Raw genomic sequence first — 23,920 nt, 5'->3', positions numbered from 1 at the left:
ACTTTGAGGATTGGGTCTAACAGTGTGAACCACTATGTGTCTACTCAGAAGTAAATCCTATTAAGTTTGATGGGGCTTGCTCCCATGTAAAAGGGTACAGGATTGCAAACTAAGTTACTTATTGGCATTGCATTTATAGACCCCAATCCTTGCAAAAAATTATACATATGCTAAACTTTAAACATGTAAGCAGTCGCACTGAAAAGAAAGCTATTGCTGGTTCAGAGAATTAATCTGCATTTCTGAAATACAAAACCACACATATTTTAAACATTTTATATAGCAAGGAGATGTGCTTTAGTAGCCTGCTTACCTGTATTAGTGCAAGGTGAATTTCAAGCTCAGCAACTCTTTTTCCTATACAACTACGTATACCATAACCAAAGGGGATGGAACCAAAATTATCCACTCTGTCCATATTGCTTTTCCTTAGCCAGCGCTCAGGCTGGAACTCATTTGCTAATGGGAAATTCTCTTCCTGATATGATGTAGCATAATGACAGAGTGCCAGCTGGGTCTAATGAAACAAATGAACATATATTTATATATAATTCCCCAAAATGCCTGTTAATGAACTACTTATAGTTTCCTAAATACTGTATACATTTTATGCCATTTAATATAAATTCAGATTATTCACAAGGATCAATACAATTGCTTTAAAAGTTTTTTAAAAAATTGGACAAGTTAAGATGCTAAGAGTGCAACCCTATATACGTGTACTCAGAAGTGAGTCCCACCAAGTTCAATAAAACCGGCTGACCGATATGTATAGGATTTCAGCCTAAATCTGACAAAACAGAACTGATCCATTTATAAAAAGTTTGCATTAAAAACTATACTTCTTTAACTTCACAAAAAGCTGCCATGCTCTCTAGATTCTTCCTCCTAGAAAAAAAAAAGTGTGGCTCATTAGGTCTACCTTAAGTAACTAGTGTGCTTCATGAGCGTGTCTCAAAATAACTATGTGTGTGTCTCCAAGCAATCTCAAATAAGTGGTTCCCTTCAAGGAGCACACCACACTAAATTTGACATCCTCTCACATAAAAGAAAACCAGGTGTTTGATGCTTCAGTTAGTTGCATCAGCATTATCAACTACTTTTATTGGGAGGGTTGTTGGATGCATGACTCAAATGCAGCTTCAAGGCAAAATCCATTTTTAAAAACCACTACCCTGCTTTTGGGATGTGGGTGGCGCTGTGGTCTAAACCACTGAGCCTCTTGGACTTGCTGATCAAACCCCTGCAAAGAGGTGAGCTCCCGTTGTTCGCTCCCAGGGCCAGCTCCTGCCAACCTAGCAGTTCGAAAGCACGTTAAAATGCAAGTAGATAAATAGGTACTGCTCCGGCGGGAAGGTAAACAGTGTTTCTGTGCGCTGCTCTGGCTTCGCTAGAAGCAGCTTAGTCATGCTGGCCACATGACCTGGAAGCTGTCTGCGGACGGACGCCGGCTCCCTCACCTCAGCCAGTAAAGCGAGATGAGCGCCGCAACACCAGAGTCGTCCACGACTCGACCTAACTGTCACAGGTCATTTACCTTTACCCTGCTTTTGGCATACCATTCAAGTGGGGTGGGGGTGAAAGCAACCAGCACTGTGGAAGAAAGTGGGCCAAGGGTGGTCAGAATGAATGGTTCACCAGTCTTCTTATGTCCAGTAATTTCTCCATTCAACAGCATGGCAAAGGGGAATACTGAAGCAGCTCATCTCATGTACCATGTCCCCTGATACATATTACCCACAAGGTAAAAGTCCTCTATCAGCTAGCTCCTGTTCCCATTCTTTATATCACTGTTTTACCCAACTTTTATCAGTGGAGAGCAGAATGACATGTAATTATACAAAAAGTACAATTTCAAGATACCAGTTCCTACACTCAAATAGGTCAAAAATACCATACAGTATAATTTTAGAATGTTTTGGGCACCTATGTTTTAAGCTAATGACCTCACATGGCCAGGGGTGTTCCTAGGTGCTTTAAGTACTCACTGCACATGCTCACAACATAAATTTGCATGTTCTAATTCATGTGTATAGATGGCTCTGAAAATTCAAAAAGGTGTATGGCTGTGCCCAGATGTCCAGTAAGCAAATGAATTTTCTTCTGTTTTTAAGAAGTTTTGTGTTTGTTTGTTTTTACAAAGGAAATCTGGGTCTCACAGCAAAAGAAAAGGAGCTTGGGATCCTGAATAACATCTCTGAACATGCCTAAAATTAAACCAGACTTTCACAAAATAGCTTATTTCTTAGCAAAGGCAGTTTCACGTATCTACAGAGTAAATCTGTGATTTCATCCTTCCCCACTCCTTTCACAAAGCCATTGTACAACTCACCCCTTTAGGTATCAAGTATCCTCCAACAACCATATCTTTCTGGGTTATTCTACCGTTTCCTGGTAACACTGGATATAACCTACAAACAAGTGTAAATTAGATATTCAATGCCTGTAATGTTATATTTCTTTAGAATTATTTGAAGGTGTCCACAAATGGGAAGATAAGAGGAATTCAGTGAGTAAACACTGTGTATTTTGATTTTTAACAAGGTTTTGACAAAGGCCTTCAACAATGGCACCTTTTTTATATAAAAATAGCATTAATTGGATAATAGAACAGGGCCCCAATACTAGCTAAATTGTTGGAAGTACAAGGTAAGAATAAACATTTTTTATTTTATTTTTTTACAATGTAGCCAAGTAAACAGGGAGTCTGCTTCAAGACTGATGCCTCTTAACAAATTGAACAGTGAGGCAGCCAAGTTCATAGAAAGTACCAATTTATTTAGGATGGCAAAATCTTAAAAAGATTGTGAAGAGCTCTAAACTCATGTTGGGCATGTCATCGCACCCATGCCTGTAGCAAGGCCATATTCCGGATCTAGTCTTCCTGACTGGGCAGAAAGAGGATGATTTGAAAATGAGGGGTTGTAAAAATCAGTTGCTTGTCATGCTCAGATCACTTCCTCCTGAGATTTTGGCTTTCAGCAGCTTTTCACCTCTGCAAAAGCAGGGGAACTATTATAACTTATTGGAGACTCATGGATGCAACTAATTTCCCGACAGCTCTGGGGTATTTTCTGGCTGATATGATTGGTGCTCCTGTCATGTCCTCCTTGATCTGTGGAATAAACAGGTGACCCAGGCTATTGACACAATCACACACACCCCAATGCCCTCTCCCACTTTATACAGCCTGACTCCTTGGTATATACCAGAGCTTAGGACAATGATATAAGCTGGGACATGACTTGAACACAGACAGAGGAAACCTCCAACTGAATGCAGCCAAACTAGAACCCAAATAAGGGCTCATTATTAAGCCTACTCAGTGGCAGTGAAGTCAGGACTATTATATCCAGTAGACCTTTTCCAGATACTGCAGGACATTTTATACTCTGACTCTAAGAAGTTGGTGGAACCAATGGTGGCCCATTATAATTTGTTTGCAAAGCATTTTGAGAATAGGGTTGCCTGCATCCACCAAGATATTGATTTCACTATTATAGCAGGTGAATCTCAAGAGGTGTTTAGAACATTATCTGGTTCTGTTGTTTCAGATGAGCTTCAGTTGGTATGGCTTGAGAACATGAACAAGGTGTGTGGATTGGTGTGGACAACCCCATGTGCTCTTAACCCATGGCCTTCATGGCTGATAAAAAGTAGTAAAGAGGGGGATGGACAGTTGCTTTTAGTTAATTAGTGTTCTTTTTATGTATTTGAAATTTTGTATTATATTTGCTTTTATAATTGTACGTCAATTTGTAGTAAGCACCAAGTAAATGTAATAAAGTAATACTACACCACTACTAATGCTAACAGCAACTACAGCAGCAACAACAGCAGCAACTACTATTATCACAAACTAAGTGATTGGGTAACAGATGAAATTCAATGGAAGTAAAATGATAAACATTCCTAGTTTCATATATAGAATCTAGATTGGCTAAAACCATACAGGATCTTGGGTGTATCATAGAAAACTCAGGGTCCTACAGCAATGAAGAAGATAAACTCAATATTAGAAAAGGGACTGCACTTCAATGGAAGTATCATAATGCCATTTTAAAAATCCATGATGCAGTCATCTCACCCAATCTCAGTAAGAGTAATGTCAAGCTGGAGAAAATATAGAAAAGAGCAATATGCCATATAAAATTAGACATGTTTATGCATAAGTAAACCCCACTATATTCAGTGGGGTTAGTGCATAGGATGGCAGTCTAAAATACTGAAGGAGATGGAGTATTATTATTATTATTATTATTATTATTATTATTATTACAGCAGCTATAATCCTAAACACACCTACTAGGGAGTAATCTCTACTGAACACCATAGAACTTACTTCTAAGTAAATGTGCATCTGATTGTGCTGTTAGAGAAGGTATGCGAGAATTTTACAAAATTATTTTATTCTGTTCACAAACCACAAACTGATCAGAAAAACATGAGAGGAGTTCCATCTCATGCAAAACATAATCAAATTAAGAAATGCTTGTTTGTTAGTTTTGTATCTTACTTGTCCACTATTGCCACTTGATCCTATGTTGGTTACTAGCATAAGCTGTCTTTCAAAAAGAATTATCCAACTTCATTGAGAATAGTCTATCAATAACTATTAGCCATACAAGTCTATCTTCGAAGACAGTATACAACCAACTATCTTTACTAACTAAAAAAGTGTCTTTCTCCACCATACCTTCCTTGTAATCTTCATTGAGGCAGCTGACTAGATTTTATTCAGGTGAAGTGGGAACCCATGGTTTCCTGTTGCATTCATGAGCCTGCATAAGCCTCAGGCTCATATGTTTTCTCTCCATGCACAAGAAACAGAAAGCCACCATTTCCATTACATCTGAATTTTGGGAAGCTACGGTATGGTTTTTTTCTAAACGTGATTGGCTAGCAAACTAGTTTAAAAACTAGTTTAAAACTGGTTTGTTTTAACTACCGGTAATCACACTTAGAACATACCACAGTTTCCTGCATTCAGACATAAGGGAGACAGTGGTTTGTTGAAAAGATAGAGTAGAAGTTCCCAATCTTGTCTTGTTGCATATCATAGGGAACAGGAGAGGAGTATGCAAACAGACTCTTGAAACAAGAGCACATTATGTAAAAATCACTTAGTTTAAACTATGGCAACTTTGTAACTTTGTGAAGCTGCAAGTGGAGCAAGTTTTTGAACCTACTGGCACAGTACTCCAAATATATAACTCCAAAGGAACTCTGTAATGTAGCAAACCTACAGCCCAATTCAAAGCCTGCTTAGTCAGCAAAAAGTCCAATTGAATTCAACATTGCTTGCTTTTATAAATGTGCATTGAGATGCAACCATAAATCACTATTTAAAACTACAGAGAATAGTGAGACATATCCTAATACAAATAATAAATGGGGGGTGTTAAAAACACAATTGCAATTTAGCTAAAACAAAGACGCAAAACAACAAGAAAGGAACAAACACGTTTAATGGTCAACTTAGTTTTTCTGCACTTACCTCAAAGTTTCTTTGAGAACGGCTCTGATCATTGGTAAGTTGGGGACGTCATGTGCATCAGGGATTTTATCTTTCCCCAAGTTATTGACTATCTCTTTATAGACGGAGTGCTGCACTTCCGGGTGCTTTGCTAACAGGTACGTCGCCCAAGATAAAGTGAATGAAGTCTAGGGCAGGGAAGAGACAGTATCAATGGGAGGGAAAACATTCAGTAATATTTGCTAAGCAGTAGCATTTTTCATTTTCAACCAATGGCTTATTATAACCTGAACAAAACACAGATTATGATTATTATTGTCCTTCATAACAACAGCTAATTTTTATAAAAGCTCTTACCCGAAGAGCACAATCCTATGCACTTTAACTCAGAAGTGACTGACTTCCCATGATAACCATGAGAAGGAGGGGGCAAGCAGCAATTACTCCACTCTTTCCAGTTTTGTGCTACGCTGCCTTCAGTCCCTCATTTCATTATTTTCATTATGTTCTGCATTATCATTTTTCTAAAAAGCTCTGGACAGCTTCTCTCAGTAGAGGCTGGGAGCTGTGCCTAACCACATAAGAAATTGCTGTGAGCTAAACAGTGTCTCCTCTCAGGTTCCCAGCTCCTTCACATCCTCTTCAAAACTGGCACTGTGCTGAAATAACTGAAGTGCTTTGAAGCCCAGTAGCAGCTGCCTTATTCTATTCAAAGTCTTTAATAACCCCTTTCTGTGCCTGCTGCTTTTATATTTAAAATCATAGTACTGGGGGACCAGGTCTTAGACACTTCCTTTCATATACCGCAATACAGAATCATGATAATCTGGTTATTACTAGCTACAGAGGGAGATATAAATTAAGACAAATGCTCTGAAAGCACAAAACATTGCCAATTCAGGTTCTATAAAAGAGCTTGCTTCAAAACTAAAAGTAGAAATGCATGTATAGAACATATATATATATAATTGATACACTTTGTTTTATTCTAAGGTCCTCAAGGTTTCCACCCTTCAGGCTTAAAATCAGAACCTACTAAATTCGGGTGTGGAATTAGTTTTAATTAAAGCAAATTATTTATGTTAAATGTTATCTTAATCATACTTCCATAGATTTTGCTGGGGAGAGTATTATAGTTCAAATCTGTAACATAAGGTAAAATAACATCAGCTCACCCTTACCAAGGGCCGGCCCTACCATGAGGCAGAGTAAGGCAGCTGCCTCAGGTGGCAAGTATTGAAGGGCAGGGAATGGAGAGAGCTGTGAGTGTGGGTGTGGGTGTTATGCAACCTATCCTGCACCCACGAAAGCCACTGCCCTTAAGATGCAGTGGAGGATGTTGAAATAAGATTCAATGGTCTGCTGAGCTTTTCTACATGGAATGGGAATGGGAGGGTGGAAGTTCTCACCCTTTGCTTCAGGCTTCAGGCACCCAAATGCCTTGAGTTGGCATGAAATACCATGAAATTACATAACAACACTCTCACTTTTGCCTTGCCATCTTTCTTAGAGAAACTCTGATAATGGTATTTGTTTTACATATATGCAGGCAGAAGCAGACTGGTTTGCTGCTCCTCAGACCACAGCTATAGCTTTACAGATTTATAGAATTTATTTATGTGTCTGAGGTAAGTCTAATATTAGAGAACAATGCAACAGCGGGTGACATGGTGGGACTGCACCTCCCATCACTACAACATACCAGGATGGAGAAGGGGGGGCACAGTGGCAATTATGACAGCACAGTGCAAATCCAGTGGGAGGGAGCACTGGATTGACCTCGCCACCACCACACCCCTCCTTCTCTCCGTTCCAACATGTTGCAGTGACTCAGACAAGCGAAGGTCAGGTGGGTGGTGCAGCCCCACTACATCATTTGCTGCTGCAACAATCGAAACATGAAATGTTGTTTATACTGTATTCCATAGGAAGGAAAACAATTCCATATTTATTTCTCCTTGGTTGCCTAAAAGCAGGTTTGTTTTTTGCCATATTTTTTTATTGTTTTTCCAAATTGTTACAAATCAAACCGAATTAATCCAATTTAATAGGCCTAAAAGGAGGTTGTAGCTTGCAGGTTTAAAGGTATTCTGTCTTGAGATAAATGGACCAGTCAGGGCCAGCCCTGCTTTGAGCCAAGGTGAGCCTCTAGGCTTAGGCAACACATTGGAAGGCTTAATATGAATCCTGATCCCATTGTCACCCTGGATTGAAACTCAGGCAAGGGAGAAACTAAAACAGTCCTGATTCTCTTTCTCCCCCTCCCCCGCTCTCTCATAAGGAATTTAGGAAATGTCCACTGAACAACAATAACAGCAATTATAGTGATAATGCAATAACAACAACAGTCATAGCAGTAAACTTACTGTATCAACTCCTGCCAAAAGCATCTCAGTCATATTGGCATAGATTTCTTCCACTGTAAGTTCTTTACTATTAAGCAGAGTTGTGAGAAGTCCACCATCTACCTCTTTCCCCTGGTCCAAAAGGGACTTTATATCATGTAATTTATTGTCGACATGAATTTGAGCTTTGCAATGAAGAAAGACAAAGGGGGAATGCATTTGTTAATCAGTGAGATTTCATTTCTCAAACTGTTATTTCTCTTTTGTCATTTGGTGACAGCAACCAACACAGGGCTTTCATAACAGGTTTAGAGTTGTGTGCTGGGGGTTTTTTTAAGCTCACTATGCATTGCTTGTTAGAAAACTGCCCTAGCTCTGCTAAGCAAAGTGATCTACTGGGCAAAGCACATAACTACAGCCCCACATAAATTCTGTTATACAGCAAATTACACTCAAAGTGGGGGAAGCGGCCTGGCCGCAGCTGAAATATGAGATCTTCTTTTCTTTTTGCTTTCTAGGTAAGGTGCAATGAGAAGTCAGGCCCAGTTGAGATGTTCCTCTAAAGTCTCCAAACCATAGTTTGGAAGATGGTAAAGGTGAAGGGACCCCTGACCATTAGGTCCAGTCGTGACCGACTCTTGGGTTGTGGCGCTCATCTCGCTTTATTGGCCAAGGGAGCCGGTGTACAGCTTCCAGGTCATGTGGACAGCATGACAAAGCTCACCACATGACCTGGAAACTGTACGCTGACGAACCAGAGCAGCGCACGGAAACGCCGTTTACCTTCCCGCCGGAGCGGGAAGGTAAACGTATCTATTTATCTACTTGCACTTACCTATTTATAACTTGCATGTACCTATTTATCTACTTGCACTTTGACATGCTTTCGAACTGCTAGGTTGGCAGGAGCAGGGACCAAGCTACAGGAGCTCACTCCGTCACGGGGATTCAAACCACCGATCTTCTGATCGGCAAGTCCTAGGCTCTGTGGTTTAACCCACAGTGCCAACCACTGTGGAATGGTCTAAAGCAGGTGTGGTGAACTTCACCTCCAAGGTCCAAATGCAGCCCTCTAGGTCTCTCTGTCTGGCCTCTCCCTGGGGCACACACCCTTTTCTCATGCCACGTCCCTCACAGGCCCTGCTCTGCACCTTCCCTGGCTGCTTCTGCCTTACTGGAATACATCCCTGAACTGCAATAATGCCTTGCTACATTTATTGAGGAAGAGGAAAACATTGCCCTCCAAGTAACTGCAAACATATGAAACCAAAATGATTTTTTTAAAAAACTTACTAAATCTGAAGAGTCCATCCCATGATCTACAGAATTCTCTCCAAGGTTTTGGAATAATTGGACGAAGCCATTTGGGGATGGCTCCTGCATACATGGTAGTCTTGAAACTACTGAACATCAACTCCAAAGCTTCAATGTATTCCACAGTCTTCTGGGGGATCTGGTTTTCCAAGCACCCCAGGCGGCACTCATACAGAATAGTTGCCACTCCTATAGAATAAAAATACCTTTGGATTTATTCTTTTCCTTTCCAAAGTAATTCAAGGTGCAGAACTAAAGCAAGCTAACAAACACCCACCCACACCCACAACAAGAACCAAAGGCCCAGTCCTATGCACATATTTGGGAGGGAGGCCCATTGTCTCAACACACATGGGATTAAGTTGCATGGCTATAATATTGTCTGTACATTTACACCAGTGCTAAATTACAGATAAGCTAAACAAGCTATAGATTAGGGCCCCACTCTCTTGGGGCCTCCAAAAAAATGTAAAGGAAAAAAATGTATTTCACTATTAATATACAGTGGATGCTTGGGTTGCGAACATGATCCATGCGGGAGGCACGCTCACAGCCTGTAGTGTTCTGCGTCTGCACACACACGGGTTGTGATTCGGTACCTCTGCGCATGTGCAAAGCACAATTTAGCGTTTGTGCGCATGCGCAAAGCACAATTTAGCATTTGTGCGCATGCACACACACGCCGAAACCCAGCAGTAACCTGTTCTGGTACTTCCAGGTTCGGCATGGAGCGCAACCCGAAAAGACGCAACCTGAAGCAGCTGTAACCCGATGTACGACTGTACTTCTTCTTAACTGTATTTCAGTTCAATAATTACTTTGATAAAATACATATTTTGTTATATGCAAATGGCTTTAGATGCCTATTAGGTTCATAAATTACCTCATAGCATATATTCAACACAAAAACAGTGACAATTTGTTGTTGACAAAGGACAGCTGGACATATAAAGGGCCCCATTACCTTCAGTAGCTTAGGGCCTCATGAAACCTAAATCCGTCCCCGATTTATACACAGCATTTTTTTGTGGAGTAAGGCAACATACACATAGCATATGGTGTAATGGTGCAAACACTGAATAATGCACTACGTTACACTGAAGAGGAATAATGTACAGTGCAACTTTATCCATCTGCAGCAGAGATGAGCAATATATGTGGACCAGTGTATGCCTGTTAATGACACCAGCTCCATCCACTGGTGTCCATGCCCACAGGCATGCAGTCTGTGAGCAGCCGTCCAACAACACATGTGCACTTTGCAGGCAAGAAAAGTCAACTACTCCTGATGTACTGTGGAATGTATTGCGAGACAATTATACTGTTCTTCTTAATAGCTGAATACTGCTTATCCAGACATTGTACCTTTGTGTTGAATATAAGTGTGTTCCCTTTGCCAACTTGAGTAATGCAAGAGCAGTTACAGTAGTAGTAGTAGTAGTAGTAGTAGTAGTTGTTGTTGTTGTTGTAGTTGTTGATGATAATAATAATAATAATAATAATAATAATAATAATAAACAATAATGGTTGATGAAACACCAACACAGCCACATCTTCCAATAATTTCTAATAATGAATGATCAATCTCACCTTCCAATGAATACTTGAAAAAAAGGTTGTTAACATTTGTCACTGTTTCCCCATCTTCTTCTTGATTTCTGAGAATGTGGATTCTCTTAATTAAATCTGCAATAACTTCATTAACTCCTCCTGAGAAAATGGCAACATCTTTGGGTTTTACCATTTTTTGCCTTAGTACACGCCTCATTTTTAGCCACTGTTCCCCTTCTCTGGAAGAAATAACAGTTTAAAACAATCTAAAGAATTATTTATGTCAATAAGTAAAAAAGAGAACATGTCTCATTAGAAAGCCATAACCAAATGTGTCTACTCTTGAGAGTGTTGTTGCAGGAATAATATTTGTGTGCTGGTTATTCAATCATTTAGATTCAACAAGAAGCAGATAGCACATTGCCTTACTGGTTATATATTACATATTTTACAAACTGGTCCTAGTCCAGTTTCAAGATAAATAACCATAAAAGGAGATAGCAGTGCCCTTGAAGTTGCCCATCAACTTGAATAGCAGGCTGAATAGGCAAACAGTTCACCTGGTCTCAGTTGTCGCTGCTATATTGAGATTATATTTCCATTTAGGTTGTATTACTTGTTTCTAAATGTGTGTTTGTGCATTAGCATATGCAAACCTGTGTCTTCTTTTGTCCTCTTGTGTTGAGTTTTTTTTCTGATTTATAAGAGGCCACCCTAGAGGTGAGGTGAAACTGTGTAGACTGATCAGATCAGTTAGGATACAATTACTGGTAAGTCCAGCTGCCTCCCCATTTCCCCCTCCTCCAAAAAGGTGCCTAGCACTGTTGTTTGAACATAGGAGATCTTTGTGTATAATGGAATATATCTGGATCAGTGCTGCTGAATTTTGTTATTAATATATATCAAACTAGGCAATGGGGCATCATAACAACTCACATGTAAATTAATTAGAAGTTTTGAGAAGAATGTGACCCATACTATTCATACCAATTTGATCAGAGTTTGTCCCCCGCTTCCATGAAATGCATCTAGTCCTTGCTAGCTTCCTTATATTCTTAAGTATATTGAGGGGAGATCTGATGTTAAGCTAGTGGACCTGATGGAGCTCAAACTTCTCCTTCTCCCCACTGTGCCCTTGGGGTATGTGGGTGGCTGCAATAGGAAGGAGAGGATCAGTAAGCCCCATTTACACAAGCAGAAGTCTGTTAAGCAAGCAAAATGCTGCAAGCAAGATGATACAAGTGGATATCATACTTTAAGTCTAATTATTAAATGTTCGCTTTCTCAATTGTGCCATGCCATTTCAAATTAAATGTAATTCACTTCAGTGGACTTTAAATATATATAACAGTGGGGTTTGTTCGACTGCATATTAAAAATGGGTGACATTCTGTGTTACGGTAGTTAAACACCGAATAGATCCATTGACGTTGATGGACTTAAGTTATGGGTTTACTCTGAGAATGACTAACATTCCAATAAATTTTTTGAATTTGACCAACATTGTCACACATTTAACTATGGAGGAAATGGAACATTCCATCACTGGACACTCCATTGAGATGTTGCTAACCTTTACTAATGTACCGTCTAGTTCTTACTACATAAAGCACTTAGCTGCTGCAATGTTATCATGTGATAAAAGCAGAAGAATGTCTGTGGGTCATAAAGGGATTGGCTTTCTTTGGAATAAGCACATTGCATCAATAATTACTCTGAATGTTCCCTAAGGGCATTTGCCAACACTCATCCCCATAGGTTACATGCATCATGTTACAAGCACATTCTTTCAAGAAACGCATTAATCAAAAACAGTTTATAATGTATCATCAGTGTCTTTTGTGCGAACCCAAAGATATAAACATTGTTTGGCAACATAATGCCAAAAAATACCATTCCACTCACGCAGATATAAGTCCTGTAGCTCTCCCCCGTAGATCCCTGTATTCCTGCCAGGAATCCATGTCAGCTCGTTGTGGCGCGGATCCTTCTTCCCGAAGAACCTGAGCAACCATGCCTCGATCTGCAATGGATACAACTAGTTTGGGACCAAAATGAGACTTGAAAATTTTTCCATATTCCCGAACGTGCTTCTGCTATGAATGAAAAGTAAATTTCAGATGAATACATTATTCATTCTTACCAGCAAGAAAAAATATAATCATATGGCTATTCAGTTAGAAATAATGAACTACATTATAGCCTGGTTTCCCAGATTCCCTGGCACCTGAAAAGCTGCTGTTGCAGAGTTCAAGGAGTCAAAGCAAAATGGGTTTTAATCTGATTTTAATCTGAGCCCAAGAATTGCCCCAGGGCATGGTTCCCTCTTCAAAATGCAACATTACAAGTTCTGTCATGGACAAATCTGTATTGTAACCCAGGGAATTAAAAACTTCAGCAATATGATCACTACAGGCATTCTACATAATTTCAAGAACTTGAAGTATAAGATCAGGTGTGCTTTCTGTTTTGCCCAGTTGTGAAGCTTATGAAAATGCTCTCTTTTTACCCCCCCCCCCAGTGGCCAAATATGTTTATCAGAGTTCAGGAGAATGTACTGTTAGAGCATGCAAACAATATATATTTATTCATTTTATGTAAGTTATATTATAAACATTATAAGAGTTTGACATAATCAACATTAGATGTGTCTGAATAATTTTTACAGTGTGTTAGGATTGGAATACGAACAGTGTGTTAAGAAATTCCAACAAACCTGAAATGGAACTTTGCCCACATTTTTAATGATTTGAAGTGACATTTTATTTATTTTACTTTATAATAAAAAGTTAACAAAGCAGTGTACAATAAAGGAAGATGAAGTATAAAACATGAAAGATTAAGAACTTTATACAGTGGTACCTCGGGTCTCGAACAGAATCCATTTCGGAAACCGGTTCAGCTTCTGAAACATTCAAAAACCGAAGAGCGGCTTTCCATTGGTTGCAAGAGCTTCTTGCATTCAGCAGAAGCTGTGTTGCACGTTCGGGTTCCAAAAAATGTTCAAAAACGGAAACATTTACTTCCAGGCTTTCGGCGTTCTAGAACCGAAGGTACCACTGTAAATGGAAGTCTATAAAGCCAGTAATACAATTATACAGTTATTATTCCATAAAATGGCAGGGTAAATGAAAGTCTTCTTAAATAAAAATATCATTACTGGCTGTCTAAATATCAGAATGCTAGGTGTTTCAAAATGTAGCTTATTCCAGAGGGCTGGAGCTGCAACTGCAAAAGCCCAGTTTCTAGTGTATGCTAAGCACACCTCTGGGGCATACAGAACTGAATAGTGCTGTTTCCAGGCAGAGATATATGAAGAGAAACAGTCCCTTAGGTAACCTGGTCTCAAATTGTTTAGGGCTAAAAAGAAAACATTGAAGTGAGCTCTGTAGCATGTTGGCAGCCAGAGCAGCACCCCCAGGACAGGTGCTATATGGTGCTGACTGCCTGTCCCAGTCAACAACCTATCTGCAATATTCTGCTCCAGCTGCAGTTTCTGGACTAAGCTTAAAGGAAGCCCCACATTAAACGCATTTCATTAATCCAGTCTTCAGGTTGCCAGTGCCAGGACCACAGCAGGCAAGCTTCTTTTCTTAGGCCAGGAAAAGCCATAGCTGTCTAATCAACTAAAGCTGACACAAGGCATTCCTACCCACCAAGGCCACATGCTCCTCAGGTGACACAGGAGACTATACAGATATTCCTTCAGAGAGAATGCAACCCCACCTAGAACAAGGTATGGTAGCTGACCTGTCTCCCAGATACAGAAACCACTCACCCACAGGGCTTCCACACTGCCAGGTTTTAAACTAAAAGAGGGAATCAACTAAGTTGTTGTGTGCTCAGAATGAGGTCTGCTCATGCAGTGGAACTCCCACCTCCCTCCGTGCTATGCTCTGGAAGGCTGGGGAAGAATCACAGAACAGGTTTGGGGCCATGTGGGAAGAGATGGGGGAAGTCCCACTGTGAGAATATACTTCCTTCCCCACATGCATACACCACTTAGGTTTATTGGCCCTCAACCCGCCTAGCACTGCGCTCTGTGCAGAGCCTGTACTCCTGACTCAGATCTAAGAAAGGAATAGAAATATTCGTCTTCAGCATACTGGTAACACTTTGCTCCTAATCCCGACACCTTCATATAGATATTAAAGAGCATTGAGTACAAATTCCAAAGGGGCAAACACCACTCCTCCAAAGCTACTCTCTGGTACTAACACTGCAGCAGTATAGGATCTACTAACAACATGCCACAAAACCAGTCCAGAAGGCTACTGTGGTCAGTGGTATCAAAAGCTGCTGAGAGATCAAGCAGAAGAAGCAAGAGCATACTCCCCTTCTCTCAATGAAGGTCGTACATCAGGGCAAACAAAGCCAATTCAGTCCCAAATCCAGATCTGAACCCAGACTGAAATGGGATGAAAATAGCTTCATCCAAGAATGGCTACAGGTCATCCACCACAACCATTTCAATCTCCTTTCCAAGAAAACATTAGCAGTTGGTTGGTAACTATCACAGACAAGTGGGTTGAGGGTTGCTTTTTGTTTCTAGGAACAGCCATATTAGTAAGCAAAATATTCCATTTTTGTTTAGTTCTTTCTTCTGCAATACTTTTGGTTTTCCCATTTCTTGGAAAAATCTATTTATGGTCTATATACTGATTGCCGGGGGGGGGGGAATATGTGCCCTTAAATGTCCCCACTTTACAGCAGCTTTAATCTTTTAAATACATTGCAAAATTCTATATAATTTTAGAGGGAAGGAGGCTTATTCATATAGCAATGAATCTCTGCCAGCTGGAGACAACAGGAGGACAATTATGAAAGAAGAGCTGGTGAAAAACATTTGAACTATGAAGAATGAAAAAAGTGCCTTCCCTAGCAGATTGTATTACATAAAGATGATAGATTATACTTCATTAAATAAATTGTGATTGAACCACTTTATTTCAAAACTGAGCAACGAAGTCTATTTAAAGAAAGAAAAACTAAAGTTGTGCTTGAGTATTCTGGGATTCATTTGGAAATTATGCTCAGCATTCAAGAACTACGGCTTGGATCCTAAACTGCCCTTCTATGAATGAAAAGAACTCTCATCCAAGGAAGGCTGCTGCAGGCAAAAGGAAAGGAGGTGATTTTCATCTGTTCCTTTTTTTCCCCTCCCATGTTGTTCCTGGAGGTCCCCAGACCTCCAAGCCATATTTTCAGAGAGCACAGAGGGCTGCAGAAAAAGAACAGAATAAGTGAAAATCACATTACCCGGCTTGTGCTAGCTGGAGTATTCTGTGAGAGTTCTGCTCTCATGAGAATTTAGGGATCCAATCTGCTATGGCCTCAGTAGTGCTGCAGAGAAGGGCTTTCTTCACCAAAACGAAACAAAACAGAAAATCTAAATCTGGCAATTAATTAAAAAAACCTCCTAATAATCCCAATGACGTTTAAATGCTGCGCTGTGAAATATTGCCTGCTCACTGCGCTCCCCAATGTCATACAAGCATTTAATCTTTGTTCAATCATTAAAACACTGTTTATAATTTATGTTCCCCCCCTGCTAATGCCACATACCACTTCACATGCAAATATACAGATTTTGGGAGGGTGGGAAAATCATTATCTGCTTTCTTGCTTAACAATGCAGAGAACACATTGCATAGCTATAGCTCTTCTAAAGGAAAGATGTTTCTCTTTAACCAAAGCAGAGCTAGGCATAGATGTTGTGGCCTGGCTTAATGTTGGAGTCAGGTTACTGACAAACAGAACCTTCATTGTAAAACCACTCAACTCCCTCCCCCACTTTCACATATGGTGATGCATGGAACATTCTGCATGTCAGACGGCATATTTTAAGTAGCTGCTGTGATTGCTCAAAGGTTTCAGATTATTATTTTCTTTTCTATTCACTTATGTTCTTAACAGAGTTTTATTAATTCTTTTAGAGAGTTGCATAAGTGTGGTGGTTTGCATAAAACCCTTGAACAAGAAAGCTACACAGTTCTACAGTCTGAGTCGTGTAGGCCTACTTGCTTGCTACCACTTCCTGTAGCTTCCAATGTATTGTAAATAGTTTATTTCCCTACATGGATGTACAATTGAAACAGACCGCTTGAGTTAATTATTTAATCAGCTATCCCCTTTCTATTGTGCAACCAACATTGTGAAAGGGTTGCTTTTATGTTAATATTTTCAATAAATGGATGGGTGATATGAGGAATCTAACATGCAGGTGCCTTTGTGAAGCCCACAGGCAGGAGCTGAGGGCACAGCAGCTACTAGTTTTCAGAGCCATGTTTCCTCTGAACTTGGAGGTAATATACAGCAATCATACCAAGTGCTGAGGCCTTGCTGATGATTTGGAACAATTGTCAAATAACAATAGTATGCTTATGGAAACTGGACCCTCTTTCAGTGATGTTTGATGCTGTTCTTCATTAAGTGTATGTGAAATAATCTTGATATTCATGCTGAGAACTCTTTAGTGCAGCTCATGACCTAATGGCATGAGTGGGCTATTATTGGTACGGATCAGAACCTACTTATACTACAAATCACTGGATTTGTACTGGACAGGACACTGGAGATCAATACATGGGAAATGTAGTTACAACAACAATGATAAATCCTAACCTGGTGATTACCGTAGCTTTATAGTGAATACACCCTTCTTGGGAGACTGTAGTAGTAGTTAGGATAATCTGCCTATATAAAGGCTAATGGTTACAGTTTCTTGACTGCTTTCCAGGGAATTTCCTTCAAATAAATATTGCAAGCTGTCCCACTTCAGGTATCTGAAGAAGTGTGCATGAACACGAAAGCTCATACCAAAATAAAAACTTAGTTGGTCTTTAAGGTGCTACTGAAGGATTTTTTTTATTTTACTTTGTCCCACTGAAGTACTAGTCAACTTCTAAAGCAAGGAGACAGTATGGTCAGTTGACACTATTGTTCCTAGACACACTATCCTACATGCCACAGTTCGTGGTCAGGCTGCACATTATGCTTAATGCGTAATAGCAGCTAGGCTTCTTGTTTTTATCGAAATAATTACAGCTATCGAGGTGGAATTGTAGTGCGCTGGGGACAGGAAGGTTATTCCTTCCCTCCCAAGCTGTGACCCTTCAGTTTCTTTTCTTAAAAAGAGTCCCCATTGTTGCCAATTCCGCCCTGTCTCTTCAGGTTTGATCCCTAATATTCTGAAGAGTTTAAGGCAATGAAGAGGTAGGGATGACCAAACACAGACTAGAGCTTCCGTTCTTTTGTGGCAGTGATGGTGATGTGAAAATCTTACTTATCTACTACCACTATACAGTATCCACAGTGGTCAATCAGCTGAACTTTTCTGGGTAGCTATGGGCCTGTTATATCCAGGTCTCTAATGGGACACCACACAAAAACACATTTTGCACCCCCGCCCCGAAGGACTTGGTGAATTTGCCATCCATGCTGTTCCTGGCACTTGACAGCGCTAACGTTTTACATCTGCTTCGCTGAGCCTTCCATCCCAGGGACCGGTGTGGGACTGCTTTATTTTCTTCCGGAGGTTGGCCTCATGAGGTTTTAAAATGACCAAAAAGGTTTACTTACACACTTACACACACACTATTGTTACTACCTTGACCATCAAATATTGCATACTGGGAAGTTTGGTAGTTGTGAGTAACTGCTGAGAGGTCCTTTCATATTCCCTTGCTAATGAAAGATAAGATAGGATATATCCCGCTAATATATTTAAGAGGGTGCTCTCAGTGGATCTTAGTGCTCACAGGGAAATGTGAGGGCAGACAGGAGTTAAGAAATGCATCACAACATTAAATTATTATTATTAATACTCCTGGCTCCATAGCAACCCTCCTGTTATGCGACCGGGGGTGGGGGGAGGGAGCTGAGCACATAACCAGATGTGGGCAAATTAGCAGCCAAGCGCTAACCATAAGCGGGGGGCGGGGAGAGATCTTAGTATTGCCTCTCTTCAAAATCACCCTGCCTTCCCCCCCCAAAAAAAAAAACCCGTTCAAGCTGGAAAACAGACAACTGCTAGTCCCACCACCCTCCTCAACCCCACGTCACGTGGTGCTCATCTCCCTGCCAGCATATGGGGCGGCGAACGGAGGAGTGGCGCCTTTTGGCGCGGGAGGAAGAGGCCTCGTCACCCACGCGGCGCCGTGGGCATTAGGGCACCGGGGAGCTGAACGAGGAGGAGCCGTGGCCTCCCTGCGTCTCCTCCAATCGCCACTGTTTCGCGCTCTCTTTCAATGGGGAGCGAGGGAGAGGGAAAGAAGGAAGGAAGGAAGTTCGCCGGGAAACGGGGAGGGTTTTAAAGCGCCCGCCTCCAGCTAAGGAGACGCTTGTACAACTTTCTCGCCGGCAGCTCATGCTGCTGCTTCTCTCCCCCCCCCCTCTCTTTCTCTCTCTCTTTCCCGTCAACCGAACCATATCTATCTATCTATCTATCTATCTATCTATCTATCTATCTATCTATCTATCTATCTATCTATCTATCTATCTATAATGTGCATACATACTAAACGTCCCCCCTTTCCCGGAGACCTGTGTAAACGAAGGCGACAAAATGGTCTCTCGCCGCTAGAGCTGAGGAGAAAGGTGCGGGTTTCAGCCCTGCGACCCCGGAACTCCCTCGTTAGCTCCGCGAACGGGAGCGGTGACCTCACGGACACACATAGGACGCACGAGGTTGCGTCACGCGCGTCAAGCAAATAGCCTTGACCAAAGTCTCGAGCTCAGACATTTCCCCGCAACACCTCCTTTCACGTTCTTTTCAGTCCCCTCGGAGCGCATCTGCCACAAAAAAAAAAAAAACCACCTCAGAAGTCACGCTTCAGACTTCAAAACTATTTAAATACCAGCTAGTTATATTTTCTGCCACCTATTTTCTGACTTGTCGGTAAAGTTATCAGACCGTTTTTTATACCGTATATAGCCTATAAAAAAGGACACGCGCGCACACCCTCCTACAATCTCTCTAGGTTGTATCTGCAACCCGATATTTTACAATAGGGTTCATATACTCCTCTGGAAAACAAAGCAAGGCTAAGTCTTGGGGAAATAACACAAAACTGATTTCATTTTCTGAAGGGTCACACACACACAAGAAAACTGCCCTCCTTGCTTCACAATCAGACGACAAGGGAGCCCTGCGAGGGGAGAGAGATGCGTGTGAAATCTTCCAGTCTCACAACCGTGGTTTACTCGCTCTTTTGTTGCCCAATTTCGTCGACCGCCTCCTGCCACGGATTCCCTTCCGCTCAATGGTACCTGGATCTCGTGAATGCGGCTGAAGCCATCCTTCCAGAATAACTCGACCAGATTGGAGAAGGTCTTGGGTCCGGGCATTTCCCTCAGGCTCCTCACTCTCTGGTGGCTCGGATGCTGGCAGGCGTCGAGGAGGAGCCCCCGGCCTCCACGGTCCGAAGCTGCCCCCATCTCGTCGTCGTCGTCGTCTTTGTCCTCCGCTCTCGCAGCTGCCTCCTTCTGCCCCTCCAGGAACGGGCTGCCTGAAAGTTTGGGCAGCTGGTGAAGCCTGGTGGCAAAAGCCACGCCGCCAACGCAGCTCCGGCGAGGCTCGAGCACCTGCCTGCAGTCCCTTCTCAAGACCTTGGCGAGGAGAGACATTTTCTCTGTCTGCTGCACTTCAGGGGCTGCCGCCTTTCATTGAGTCGCAGCTCCTCTGTGGGATTTCTCGTCCAGCAGTGCTTCTTCCCCAAACTCTTCGCTGCCTGAGCATCAGTGCACACAGACCATTATTAAAGGGTCCCTCCCCTGAGGCTGGAAAAAGGCGGGGTGGCCTCCTGCCACGAGGGGAAGGAGGCGGGGTGTATTCTGTTTCATTTAGGTCAGATGAAATGCCCCACATGAGTGTCTGATCTGAAACTGGTCAACATGCAGGTTTATCTACTCTCCTCCCCACTGTTTTGGCAAAAAAGGGGGGGAGGATTTGGCTGTGAGGTGCCTCTTTCTCTCGGTCGGCTTGGTTTCCATGTGTCAGCTGATGCTCAGCCCGATTCCTAAGCTGCACAAAGAAGTCAAAACAAAATAAAAAAAATCCTTCCAGTAGCACCTTAGAGACCAACTAAGTTTGTCAGAGGTATGAGCTTTCGTGTGCATGCACACTTCTTCAGATACACTGAAACAGAGGTCACCAGACCCTTATGTATAGTCCGAGGGTGGGGAGGGGTATTACTCAGAAGGGTGGTGGGAATGGGTGATTGGCTGACAGGAGTGGTGAAACTGTAGATGACTGTAACGACTGTTAACGACTGTAATTGGTCTTGCAGGGAAAAGCAAGGGCTGAGGTGCTAAAGAAAGCTTTATCATGTATAATGAGATGAGAATCCAGTGTCCCTATTCAGACCTGGTCTCTCCATGGTTTTAAGCTTGGTAATGAGCTGCAATTCAGCAACTTCGCTTTCCAGTCTGTTTCTGAAATTTTTCTGCAATAAAACAGCTACTTTGAGATCTTGTATAAAATGTCCTGGGAGATTGAAGTGTTCTCCTACTGGTTTTTCTGTCTTGTGATTCCTAATGTCAGATTTATGTCCATTTATCCTTTGGCGTAGGGTTTGGCCTGTTTGGACAAAGTTGCTGAACTTTGTCCCAGCAGCTCAATGTGCTCCCAGCCTGCTTTGTTCCAATTAAGTGATAATGAATGATAATAAATCTAGCAGTTGGGCTGCATTAAATGGAAAGGGGGAAATCACAAGGTATGCTAGGAAAATTGCCAGAATCTTCTAGTAATCTAACCGATTAACAGAGGCGGCATGGATGTGTGAAATTAAGAATGGGCAAATCCTGGGCATGAGTACCATAATTCCCTCAGTGGGTTTGTTCATAGAATTTTAGGGTTGGAAGGGACACCAAGGGTCAGATAGTCCAATCCCCTGCAATGCAGGAATCTCAACTAAAGCACCCAAGACAGATGGTCATCCAACCTCTGCTTAGAAACCTCCAAGGAAGGAGAGTCCACAATCTCCTGAGGGAGCTCATTCCACTGCCGAACAGCTCCTCCTGTCAAAAAGTTCTCCCTGATGTTTAGTCGGAATCTCCTTTCCTGTAACACAAAGCCATTGGTTCAAGTCCAACCCTCCAGAGCAGGAGAAAACAAGCCTGTACTATCTTCCATGTGATATCCATTAAGATATAATTATATTGATCAAAAGCAATCAGCATTTCTGTAATTACAGTATTTCAAATATAAACCACCACATTAAAATGGACACTTCCACCATTACACTTGTTATTCACTATTTGTGATCAAAACTGAACTGCATCCACTGTGAGCAAAGCTACTTTGTAACTCGCCAGTCCAGTTTTCACATCACCTGAAACTCTGATTTAAAATAAACTATGGGTTAATGTGAACAAGCATTGTGCTAGTGCATGCGGCTCAAAAAAGCACTGTAGCACTTCTGCCATACCAGAGATGAAACGAGCCAGAATTTGGCTTGTTAGGTCATCCAAACCTGGGCTTGACTTGAACCTTGATTACTGCTCAGTTTGTTTGGACAGAATCAAATGATGAGCCTGGATTCAGACAATATGACATGTCAGGCTCTGACTTGTGTTGTCTATGGCATGGCAGTGACAGAGGATGAGCATTTGTTCAATACTTGTTCAGATGAAGCCATAGTTTGCTTTAAACTGGGGCCTAATGTGACATGCAAACTAGACCACTGTATTATTACAGACCCAACTGAATGTCTGCTCCCACCTCCAATGTTCTATCTTAAGACTGACTGAAACACAGACTCGATCCATGGCTTTAACATCAGCCAAAATTTTCCATCACCACCCTTTGCTTTAAAAAAAACCCAATTAACATAATGACTTCTGGAAAAATTGAAAGCTTGTGCTCTATTTAAGAAGGGTTTGGTTGGCTAAATAAAAGTATCACCCTAATGTGGTTTTAGGATTTTTTCATACGGGCAAACACCACCTCGTTTGTTCTTTGTATTTTTAGGCGTCTTCACCCAAAAGATCAGTTTGCAACTTGTTTGCCATCCAACTATTTTTGCCAAATACCTACCCCAACAGTCAAGAAGAAACATGCAACATCTTCCATTTTCTTTCTTTCATTGCAATATTGGTCACTTAAAAACAACACACAAGCATGGAAACACAATTTCTTCCTGCTCTCCAATATCCAACACTCACTGCAATCTTCAGGACTGCCTTGTTTCAGTAAACCTTGGCTTGGTAAGAACTATTTGGTCAAACTACATCTGTCCTAAACTCTTACGAATCTGACAACTGTTTCCATGAGGTGTCATTTAATTTGTATACAGATTAGGGAAGTACATATTGCATGCCTAGATAGAACAGTCATTATGCCCAGGAACTATTTGGAGGCAGTATGCCTCTGAATACCCATTACTGGGGAATCACAAGTGGATAGACTACTGCTGTACAGTGGTGCCTCGCTAGACGAATTTAATTCGTTCCACGGGTCTTTTCTTATAACGAAAAATTTGTCTAGCGAATCCCATAGGAATGCATTGAATTTTTTTTAATTTTTTTTTTGCCCATAGGAACGCATTAATTGAATTTCAATGCATTCCTATGGGAAACCGTGATTCGCTAGACGAATTTTTCATAAAACAAATTCGTCTAGCAAGGCAACCTCCGCTAGAAAAAACCTTTCGTTAAGCGGAAATTTCGTTAAGCAGGGCATTCGTTAAGCGAGGCACCACTGTACCTAGTTCCTGTGTGCAGAATTATTATAGACATCTGGTTGTCTGGTGTGAGAACAGGAATCTGGACTCAATGGGCCTTTGACCTGATGCGTCAGAACTTCATAACCTAAACCTGGTCCTCAGATATGTAAATTTTAGTAGAGACACCTATGTATATTTCCAGTTTAATTGTTATAGCAGCCATGTTCTTAGGCCTAGAAAGAGCCACTGTAGAAACTGATCTTGAGGTTTTGTAGAAACCCTAGTTCTGTTAAGTTTGAACTGATCCACAAGTTATTTGGGAAGTACCCCCATTTCAAAAAGATGCAATGAAGTATGGTATATCTATATGGTGCCTATATCCCTGGTGTATTAAATCTAGTAACACCAGCCTTTATTTGTACAAAAACATAGCAGAGGAAAAATTGCTCCAACAGATGACTGCCCATGGTATATTTAAATCAAGGAGGATTATACTCAAAGACCATCTCAGTTTTCGTGTAACCTGTCGGTTTTTATTACTACATCTCCTGACTAAAACACCCATCTCA

At 41.4% G+C, this 23,920-nt stretch overlaps 1 protein-coding gene across 5 annotated transcripts in view; it reads right to left on the bottom strand.

The window, feature by feature from the left end:
- Positions 1-20,594, bottom strand: part of LOC118091379 (cytochrome P450 27C1) — a 29,869-nt gene extending 9,275 nt beyond the window's left edge. The window contains exons 1-9 of one of the 5 annotated variants that reach the window (XM_035128335.2): positions 19,957-20,094; positions 19,231-19,479; positions 12,592-12,782; positions 10,726-10,925; positions 9,115-9,324; positions 7,843-8,006; positions 5,498-5,664; positions 2,333-2,411; positions 314-517 (exon numbers count right to left, since the gene is read on the bottom strand). In XM_035128335.2, coding sequence (XP_034984226.1) covers positions 314-517; positions 2,333-2,411; positions 5,498-5,664; positions 7,843-8,006; positions 9,115-9,324; positions 10,726-10,925; positions 12,592-12,701 — 1,134 coding nt within the window. In that variant the 5' untranslated portion in view covers positions 12,702-12,782; positions 19,231-19,479; positions 19,957-20,094. Of the gene's footprint in view, positions 1-313; positions 518-2,332; positions 2,412-5,497; positions 5,665-7,842; positions 8,007-9,114; positions 9,325-10,725; positions 10,926-12,591; positions 12,783-15,945; positions 19,128-19,230; positions 19,480-19,956 lie in introns of those variants that run through there. The other 4 variants (XM_035128344.2, XM_035128316.2, XM_035128353.2 and 1 more) reach the window with 4 other exon arrangements.
- Between the last annotated feature and the right edge of the window lie 3,326 nt (positions 20,595-23,920).

The sequence above is a fragment of the Zootoca vivipara genome, chromosome 1 (genome assembly GCF_963506605.1).
Source record: "Zootoca vivipara chromosome 1, rZooViv1.1, whole genome shotgun sequence".
Taxonomy (NCBI): domain Eukaryota; kingdom Metazoa; phylum Chordata; class Lepidosauria; order Squamata; family Lacertidae; genus Zootoca; species Zootoca vivipara.
This window is presented reverse-complemented; position numbering and strand designations above follow the sequence as displayed.